Source organism: Miscanthus floridulus, chromosome 2 (assembly GCF_019320115.1).
Source record: "Miscanthus floridulus cultivar M001 chromosome 2, ASM1932011v1, whole genome shotgun sequence".
Lineage (NCBI taxonomy): Eukaryota > Viridiplantae > Streptophyta > Magnoliopsida > Poales > Poaceae > Miscanthus > Miscanthus floridulus.
Genome location: NC_089581.1, coordinates 48,338,284 through 48,348,469, shown reverse-complemented (window position 1 = coordinate 48,348,469; position 10,186 = coordinate 48,338,284). Strand labels below are relative to the sequence as shown.

At 42.3% G+C, this 10,186-nt stretch overlaps 1 protein-coding gene across 1 annotated transcript; it reads left to right on the top strand.

Annotated features, from left to right (window-relative positions):
- Positions 1-1,555: 1,555 nt before the first annotated feature.
- Positions 1,556-7,422, top strand: LOC136538718 (4-coumarate--CoA ligase-like 7). The gene is made up of 6 exons (XM_066530682.1): positions 1,556-3,035; positions 3,339-3,525; positions 5,383-5,528; positions 5,632-5,699; positions 6,667-6,772; positions 6,904-7,422. Exons 1-6 carry the CDS (start codon positions 1,998-2,000, stop codon positions 7,021-7,023), a joined length of 1,665 nt encoding a protein of 554 aa, XP_066386779.1. The 5' UTR covers positions 1,556-1,997; the 3' UTR covers positions 7,024-7,422.
- The last annotated feature ends 2,764 nt before the right edge of the window (positions 7,423-10,186 follow it).

Sequence of the window (10,186 nt, the reverse complement as noted above, 5' to 3'; positions counted from 1 at the left end):
AGATTGGGAGGTGGAATTGGTAACTCTTGAAGATGAGTTTTTTTTTCTTCTATTTTTTTATCAAAAATACTAGATTATGAGGCTTTATTGGGAATTCTTGGAGATGCTCTAATATAGGGGTGGAAGGACGTGAAAAAAAAAGAAATAGGACAGAGTTCCCAATGCAAGTATAAAAGACGAATAAAAATGGTTATGAGATTTAGAAATAGTCTAGGCTTCCTCACCTAATTGTCTTCTCGAGTCGTGATTGAATTTTTACGCAACCACGTGGTAAGAGCATCTCCAAGGGTCTTTCTAAATCTCACTCTCTAAATCATTATTTGGAGAGTTATTTGCATAAAAATCGATTTCTGTCTCTTTTCGTTCTTGAACAGTTCTTCTATATCTCTTGCGTACTCTAGAAAACCATTCTCGTCTTCTATTTTTGGCTAGCGAAAAATTCAGAAAAGAAGATGGCTATATTTAGATAACCACTTAGAGAAACTGTTGGAGAGTAGTTTTTCACCAAAATCTCTATTCCTGGCATTTAGGAAGAATACGAAGAGTCTCTTAAAAATGCTCTAAGATCTGTTTTTCTTTTTACAAAAATGCTATACAACAAACATGTGTTTTAGCAGAAAAAACACATAGATTTTTTTATCTCTCTTCCTCTCCCGTCCTCTCCCTCTCAGTCTCAGCACCTGCATGCATCCCCCGTCATCCCGCCTCCGCCATTTGTGGTCTCAGCACCTGCATGCATCCCCGTCATCCCGCCTCCGCCATTTGTGGATCTCAGTGGCGGCGCCCTCCACGACCGCGAGGTGGGATTCGGTGGCGGCAGGGCCCTCCCCTGTCGGAGCCAGCTGCGAGCCTGCGATGCCCCTCCCCTCACTGATGGTGGCTGCGGCGACGACGGCCAGCTGCCTCCCGTGGCGTCGACCCTCCAACCACCGACGGCGCCGTCCGGCCCCTTCCCCGACCGGCGGCGGCGCGGCCCAGCCACTTCCCCGACCGGCAGTGCGCTGCTTCCCTTCGTGGTCCGACGGCCGTGCTACTCGCCCCACTCCTCATCCACCACGGCGGCGGCAGCGGTGGTCGATCTGTGATTTGTTCTTCTATAGAAAAAAAATTATGATATGTGATCTGTGATTTGTGATCCGTGGAGGCTGGATCTAGAAGAAGAACAGAGGCCGTTGGATCTTAATCCTATGATGTAAAATAAATCATGTGTTAAAACTGTATAAAACAGCCGTAGACAGACTTTTTTTTATCAGTGAGCCAACCAGAAATAAGGCAAGGCCACCTCACTGTCACCTGTCACCTGTCACCTGTCACCTGCACCATAAGGACTATTTCACCGACGCGCATGTGTGTAATGTAGCCGCTGTCGCCTTCCGCGGCGGAACGACCCGTGCTTAGCTAGCTCGCCGCGCAGCCCACCAACCCCGCTCCCGCCGGAGGACGTAACGGCCCCCTCGTTCCCGACCTTCGACTGAAACTTGCTATCGGGAATGGAGTGAAGTTCCTAGTAGTAGTAGGTGTCCCGTCGGTGTCACAACGTACGTGCATGCTTCACGGCCTTTCTTGCAAATGGCCAGTTGGCTGGTTTATAGAGTATAAGCTGGAACAGTATTTTTCTTTTACACCAAACCAGTCAACAATAAATAATTAACGATCATTTGTGACGAAACCAAGAGGCCGATCATTTCGTACTATTTCTGCATAATCACGCGGCACGATCATCTTCCTTACGTACATAATTATAGTAAAGTGGGCGTGGGCGGTGGCCGGTGGGCACCACAGTCACACAGTAATGCAAATCCACGTCACCTCACCTGCAAATCCAAGTCCAATTCCAAGCACACGCAATGCGCAAGTACGTACTCCTACCTGCAGAGTGCCATTTGTGATTTGCCGCCACAAGCTGACCGCTGCCGTCTCTCACGCTGGAAGCGAGCCGCAGGCGTGCTCACCAGCAACACCGCAACAGCAAGCGCAAGCGTCTCATCCATCCATCCATGGACCCGCGGAGCGGCTTCTGCCCGAGCACGAGGACGTTCCGCAGCCTGCGCCCACCGATCCCGCTCCCACCGGAGGACGACGACGTACCCGTCTCCTTCCCGTCCTTCGCCTGGTCGCGCCTCCCGTCGCCGCTCCCCGCGCACCCGGCCTTCGTCGACGCGTCCACGGGCGCCGCGCTCTCGTTCCCGGCGCTCCTCGCCAGCGTCCGCTCCCTCGCCGCCGCGCTGCGCGGCGCGCCGCTCGGCGTCGCCCTCGCCAAGGGCGACGTCGCGCTCGTGCTCTCGCCGCCCAGCCTGGACGTCCCCGTGCTGTACCTCGCGCTGCTGTCCCTCGGCGCCGTCGTCTCGCCGCTCAGCCCGGTGTCCGCGCCCGCCGACATCGCCCGCGCGGTAGCCCTGTGCGACCCGTCCGTCGTCTTCGCCACCGGAGCAACCGTCGGCAAAGTCCCTGCGTCAGGGAAGAAAAAGGCATCCGTCATCCTGCTGGACTCGCCACAGTTCCAGTCCTTCCTCCACGGCCACGACGAACCGGGGTTCGCCGCAGGCGTGCCGCCACCCCCGGTCGAGGTGGTGCGGCAGTCCGACGTGGCGGCGATCGGCTACTCGTCGGGCACGACAGGGCGAACCAAGGCGGTGGCGCAGTCGCACCGCCGCCTCATCGCGTCGGCGCTGCAGCACCGCTCGCCACCGCCGCGGCGGACGCCCGGAGGCCCCGCGGTCGTCACGCTCCTCGGCGTGCCCATGTTCCACTCGTACGGCTTCCACATGCTCATGCGCGGGGTGCTGATGGCCGAGACCACGGTCGTGGTCACCGCCACCCGCGGCGGCGCGGCAGCCGTGCTGGACGCCGCCTCGAGATGCAGGGCCACGCAGATGTTCGTCGCGCCGCCTGTCGTGGCGGCCATAGCGCGGGGAGGCAGCATCGGACCGGAGGGGTTCCCGGATCTTGTTCGGATCGTCTGTGGCGGTGCGCCGCTGAGCACCGCCGCGGCGTCGGCGTTCCATGAAAGGTTTCCCGACATCGAGCTGTTTTTGGTAAGTAGTCCTCATCATCTCTGCCAATGCCATTAATTTTATGAATTAGATTAGAGGTCCGCGTCAGTAGGGCAACTTGCATCTTCGTTTCGTTCCATCAACATCAATCACACCGCACGAGGATCTCGTGGCCGGCTTTTACGATTTACAGTTATGTTGGCGGGCGCAGGACAGCAACATTTTACACGTGCCCACAGACCACCGTGAATCTGTGTCACTGTTTCACTTGTCTGGTTCTCGAGCAAAATATAGCCATAATACTCATACTCCTGTATCTTTGATGGGTTTATTTACGGACTACAGGCACTAGGATCAACTGAGGGTGGCGTGATATCAAACATGGTCTGTCGTGAGGAATGTCATCGTATAAAATCAACAGGTCGGCTATGTAGCGGTGTTGAAGCCAAAGTTGTTGACATTATTAGTGGTGAACTCTTATCAACCAACAAGCAAGGCGAATTATGTATCCGAGGCCCAAGTGTCATGCTAGGTACCATATCAGAACTTAATTACCTATATGTCCAATATTTTTCTATTACAAAGACGTAAGAAGAAGATTCCACTATACAACATCATTTTCCAAGTCCAATCAAGAGTTAATAAATAAAATACAACTAAATGGCACCCCGATCATTGTAAGATTGAAAAATCGCTAAAGAGATTGCAGGAATATAAAATAATAATTGGATGTTGTGTTTATCTCATGAAAAACTTATTTAATATCATTCATAAATATATAAAAATAACAATTTTCTTGTTGTATTTATCTCATGACAGTCTGCCAACCCATGCTCCTACATTGGTTTGAATCTTATTAGTAGATGAGTGTGACGTTCATGTTTAGTACCTACAATAATAAATCAACAGTACTTAACTATTTGCGCACACGCTCTTGATATGTGTTATTTTCTAATGTAATACCACTATATACTCTATGTAATCTCTAATAGTTGTATGATCCTATCAATTACTCTATTATTTTTCCCATATGTTTCTCCCTCTACATTGCCCTCAAGGTGTTTATAGTTGAAAGCCGAGTTTAAATTTTGGTGGTTCTTATTGTATCCATATCTTGTTAGGCTATGGATCTAGATTTTCAATTTTAAACATTCATCTCACATGTTAGTTGAAACTTTTGTATTTATTATACCTTTTATTTAAACCCTCCTTCTGTATTTTATTAAAAATAGGGATTTTAGGTCTTAGACTGCACTCTTAATTGTTATGATGGTACGTCGCTTAAGATTGTCATTGGAGTAGTATTTTCAGAGAAAAAAATAGAGTGACTTCAATTATATTATCAATATAAATAAGTCATATTTATTCAGAATATATAAGTTTACCTAATTCAACATATACATGTATATTCATTGCTCATGCATGCATGCATGCATGGTGGTAATAACATATATGTTCAATTTAAGTATTTTTTATATCTTATAGCAAAAAGTGGATAATTTAGAAATAAATTTTTTATGCATACATTGTTTTCATAATAACAGATGTTGGTGATTTGGTTTTAAATTTGAAAGGAGTATTTCAGTTTAATTTTAACAATAATGATGAATTAGGGGATTTGGATGTGAATTTAAGGGGTTACTTAGATTATATATATCATAATAGTGGCAGAGTAATTTGGATTTTAGATGAAATGTCGGTATTAGTTTATATCATGATTTATAATGACAGAGTTAGATAATTTAGATGCATATTTATGGGGCTCGCATTATGTTATTTGTCATAATTGTAGAGGTGGATGATTTTTAAGAAAACAAAATAGATCCAATGGCTATTATTATCAATGGTGACTAAATTCTACTAAATTGATAGATAGATCTTTCTTATTTTTGTGAGCATTTCTAAGAATTATCTTTGTTCTAACAAGTCTCATAAGTAATGTGAAGGTTTCATTGGAAGTCTCCAAGTAGTAACAATAAGATAAAGTAATCACGTTCATGCATTTCCTCAATCATTCTAAATGCTAACAATGTTTGTTTGATCATCGCACACCATTATTGAGTGACCAAAAGAAAAATACACTTAATTTAAGATATAATTTAGTTGATACAATATCATATTTGCTTAGTGGGCCAATATAACATAGTACACATAAACAAAAATTACAAAGGCAAATTTCAACATAGAGAAAATAGTAGCATAGGACAAAAATTTTACTGTTAGATTATTTGGCAATTGATGCACTTCATAGCAAACAATAACAATCATCAAAGTAATTTAAAATATAGTAGTAAATAATATAAATCAATAATTTTTTTGTTACAAGTCTCAAAGTCATGAATGGTTGCCACTTTTAGCTCCATGAAAATGTATTGTTTACCAATCATAGGATATGTTGGTGGTGATGAAACAAGCAATCAAGCATTTGACTCTGATGGTTGGCTTAAAACTGGTGACCTCTGCTATTTTGATGAGGATGGCTTCCTTTACGTTGTTGATAGACTAAAAGATATAATTAAGTACAAGGCATATCAGGTATTTGACCTGTTTAGCTTTTAGTGACTTATTAGTTTCACTCCTACATCATCCATTAGCAAATTTCATGCCATAACATGCAATCCTTTTATTTGACACATAGGTTGCACCAACGGAGTTGGAGGATGTGCTGCATTTGATCCCTGGGATATTGGATGCTGCAGTTATCTCGTATGTTTTCTTGAAAATGGATAAGAAAAATATCTATATATTGTTTATTTCGATGAAACATTGTTTCAACAATGTTTGAATTGCATAGTATCCTAATAAGCATATAATATTTCGGCATTTTCTTAAAAACTTATAAAATCGTTAACCACTAATAATTATTATGGCAACAAAAAATATCAAATTAGAACTCTTACTTATAGAACTATTTATACTATTCCATACTGATAAGCTGTACACCTTTTTTTCTAATATATCAATTTTAATTGCAACAAAACATTTATGTAATAGTTTGGCATAATTTCAATATATAAATATATCCAATTATATCAAGATCTCCATGTATTGAAAATGTATTTACTACTTCCTCCAATCACAAGTTAAATCAATATAGATTTGTCCTAAGTTAAACTTTTGCATCTTTGACTGGCAAGTATACATAAAATATATATTGACTTAGATGAAAAGAAATTCCCCCATCCATCTCTAAAGTAAATCTTGCTTTTCGAGGAGTCAATCAATCTCAAGTTTGACTAGGTTTATAGAAAATAGTATCAACATTTGTATCTCTAGATAGGTTTATTATAAAAAAAATATTCCATGATAAATCTAATAATACTTGTTACATATGCATCATAAATATTAGTGTTTTTATATTTTTTAGTCAAACTTATGATTGATTTACTCCTCTAATTCCTTTTTGGGATGGGGGAGTATATATTATATAAAAATATTTTATAGTGAATTTAATAATGTTAACCTCATGTTGTCAATCCACATAAAAATTATATTAATGGCACCAAGTTGACAATGTTTGACTATTAGGAGTTAGGACAAACCTATATCGTTATGATTGGAAGTATACAAATCGCGTGAACTCCAAATGTTTGTTGTCCAAGAATCACAATTGGTTCTTCCCAACATCTCATGTTTACGAGATTCAAATCCATTCGATATTTTTTTTATATAGATACCCAGATGAAGAAGTAGGACAATTACCGATGGCATTTGTTGTAAGGCAAAATGGGAGCAATAATCTTACAGAAGACCAAATAATGGAATTCGTTGCCAAACAGGTACAGACTACACTGGTGGCCTACCAACGTCCTACTTAATTTCTTGATTACACTTTGCATTGCACTAACTATCAGCTTACATACAATTTTTATATATGTACATATATGCTAATTAAATCAACTTTCATTAGGTTGCCCCTTACAAGAAGATACGTAAAGTTTGTTTTGTTGATTCAATACCACGGTTGCCATCAGGCAAGTTACTAAGGCGCGAGCTGCATAAACACATGACGCTTACCAGCAGGTTGTAACACATCATCCACCACTGGAGTCTGGAGATATATTGGAGGAAAAGATCATATGATACAATATCGAAACGAATATTTTCATCTCAAACTATCATCATCATCTATAGTATGTCAGGGCTCAAGAACTACAACAGAGATGTTGGGTGAAATCAATAGATATGATCTTGATTGATATCAAGCTTAACAGTGACTCATGCCCTTGTAGATGTCTGGGATGGGATACTTGTAGTACAAGCCTACATGGATCAAATGCGTGCACCTTGTAGATGTCTTTGGCTACAGCTTCGCTTACTTGGCCTCCGAACGTGAAGCCATCGAGCGAAGCCTTGTCTGTAGTGAAGATATTTTAAAAACTTGGAAACTAGAAACCCTCACTCGGTCGTCCGCGCCAGGCACGCCCTCACTTGGAAACTAGAAACCCTCACTCGGTCGTCCGCGCCAGGCACGCCCTCACTGGCTATGCTCTTGCCTGCCGCCAGGAAGGGGAGCGGCCGGCCCTCCCTCAGTGGTCGTTGGGGGGGGGGGGGGGGGGGGGGAGGGGGGGGGGGGGGTTGTGAAGGTGAGAGAGGTAGAGGTGGCAATGTTGCGTCTGTCCAGGGGGAGAGGGGGAGTGAGTCAAACTAGTGGGCTAGGGTCTATAGCCGAGTTACATACTTGGGCCAGCTTTCACCGCCGGCTCGTGGCTTGAATCGGCTGTGAAAATATCATAGAGAAAGCACTACCGGAAACCGGTACTTTGTCGAGTGACGGAGGCTTTGCCGAGTGTATTTTATCGGACACTCGGTAAAGACGGTCTTTGCCGAGTGCCAAATAAAATACACTCGGCAAAAAAAACACTCGACAAAATGCGTCTTTGCCGAGTGCCTTTTTTCTGGCACTTGGCAAAGATGTATTTTGCCGAGTGCTATTTTTCGGCACACGGCAAAATGCGTCTTTGCCGAGTGCATTTTTTCTGGCACTCGGCAAAGATGTATTTTGCCGAGTGCTATTTTTCGGCACACGGCAAAATGTATTTTGCCGAGTGCTATTTTTCGGCACACGGCAAAATGCGTCTTTGCCGAGTGCATTTTTTCTGGCACTCGGCAAAGATGTATTTTGCCGAGTGCTATTTTTTGGCACACGGCAAAATGCGTCTTTGCTGAGTGCCTTTTTTCTGACACTCGGCAAAGATGTATTTTGTCGAGTGCCTTTGTTTTGGCACTCGGCAAAGAGGCATTTTGCCGTGTGTATTTTTTTTTTGCCCTCGGCAAATCAGTTTTTCAAAACAATTTTTGAGGCCCTAAATGAATTCAAATGAAAAACTTTTCAACTACAAAGTTGTATAACTTCTCAAGATCTACAAAGTTTATTTTGATCATTTCTTCATTTGACAAAGCGACAATAACGTTGTTCATAAAATCTACATCTCTCATATCTCTCATATTAGTTTCATGAAAGTAGAAGAGAGATATATAAAATTTATGAACAATGTTACTACCACTATGTTGGATGAACAAATGACCAAAATAAACTTTGTAGATCTTGAGAAGTTATGAAATTTTGTAGTTGGCAACATTTTGATTTGAAATCATCTTGTCATGCAAAAACGACGTTTGAATTTGAAAATTTTAAAATTTGAATTTTTCAAAAGACCTCGGATGGAAAAACTTTCTAAATGAAAATTGTAGATCTCCAAAAGTTATGAAACTATGTAGTTGACAACTTTTTGATTTGAAATCATCTTATCATGCAAAACTACGTTTGAATCTCTCAAATTTGAAATTCGAATTTTTCAAACGACCTCGGATGGAAAAACTTCCTAAATGAAAATTGTACATCTCAAAAAGTTATGAAACTTTGTAGTTGACCACTTTTTAATTTGAATTCGTTTAGGGCCTCAAACAAGTAATTTACTCTCGGTTTAGTATAATTTATGAGGATAGATAACGGAATCTAGACATAAGTGACAGTGTAGTGCAGTGGTAGAGTAGCAGACACGCAAGGGAGAGGTCGTGAGTTCGAATCCCGCCGGTCATGTTAGCCGCGAATTTTGCGCAAAAAATGCAGTGACTTCGATGGAGGCGGGCGCGCGCTGGCCGGTGGCGGCCTCCCCCAAAAAAAAATTTGGGTTTTTTTGCTATTATTTTCGGATTTTTTCGCATTTTTATTTTGCCGAGTGTTTTTCTGGCACTCGACGAAGTCTTTGCTGAGTGTCCGACAAAAAACACTCGGCAAAGTCTGTTTGCCGACTAAAATTCGCCGAGTGTCGTTTGCCGAGTGTCGACACTCGGCAAACCCTTTGCCGAGGGTTTTTTAGGCTTTGCCGAGTGCCCTCCTGATTCCCATAGTGAAGATCGCAGCGTTACATTGGACATCTTGATTAAGTGCAAGTTCATTCATGGAAAAAAAAATAGCGGGCTATAGCGGCGCTATAGCCGCGCTATAGCGGTGGGAGAAGCCTGCCGCTAAGTTATTGGTCTTTTTAACGCTATGACGACTTTCACCACTATTTGCCGCTATAGCGCTGCTATTTACCGCTATAGCGCCGCTAAACGCTATGACGATTTTCTACTTATTAATTATCATTTGCTACTAATTTGGTATTTTGGACGGTTAAACTTTCATGAATCATGTTGTAATGTCATTTGGTATTTGGTAATATTACCTAGAATTGTGGAACCTTAGAAACATATTTGTGTTCATCGAATTTTATATTTGCCATGTTTTTTTTTATCAATTACTGGTGTTTTTTATGTTTTTTTTATAAAAACGCTATCTAGCATAGCGCCGCTATAGCTGCATAGCTTCTGAAATAAAAATTACCGCTATTTTTAATAGCCCGCTATTTTAAACAGTGAGTTCAGTGAGTTCATTCGAGAGTGACGTCTACTTGTGAGTTGTGACATAGGAGCTTTCTATGCAAAAATAATGCATGGTGGACCATCAATTCTATCTATGAACACAAGGACAAGCCTATGTTTAATGTTTAATAACGAAAGGAGCCCATCACATCAGGTGATATGGAGCTTTTGATACTCGGAGTACCTGCGCACGGGCCAATTTGTTTGCCTAATCTAACGACGCATGCAAACTCTATCTCAAAATCCTCCTTTCCATGCTTACCAGATATGAAAAAATGTACCGTAGCAATTCATATTCTGTCGTTGCTGCCTGCGGCGCGCGAGAA

What these genes read in the sequence shown, in the direction of transcription:
- LOC136538718 (XM_066530682.1), top strand. Translation starts at nt 1,998, where the DNA reads ATGGACCCGCGGAGCGGCTTCTGCCCGAGCACGAGGACGTTCCGCAGC. An exon ending in TTAAGTACAAGGCATATCAG is followed by an intron (nt 5,529 to 5,631) that starts GTATTTGACCTG and finishes TTTGACACATAG; the next exon opens with GTTGCACCAACGGAGTTGGA. An exon ending in TTGGATGCTGCAGTTATCTC is followed by an intron (nt 5,700 to 6,666) that starts GTATGTTTTCTT and finishes TTTTTTATATAG; the next exon opens with ATACCCAGATGAAGAAGTAG.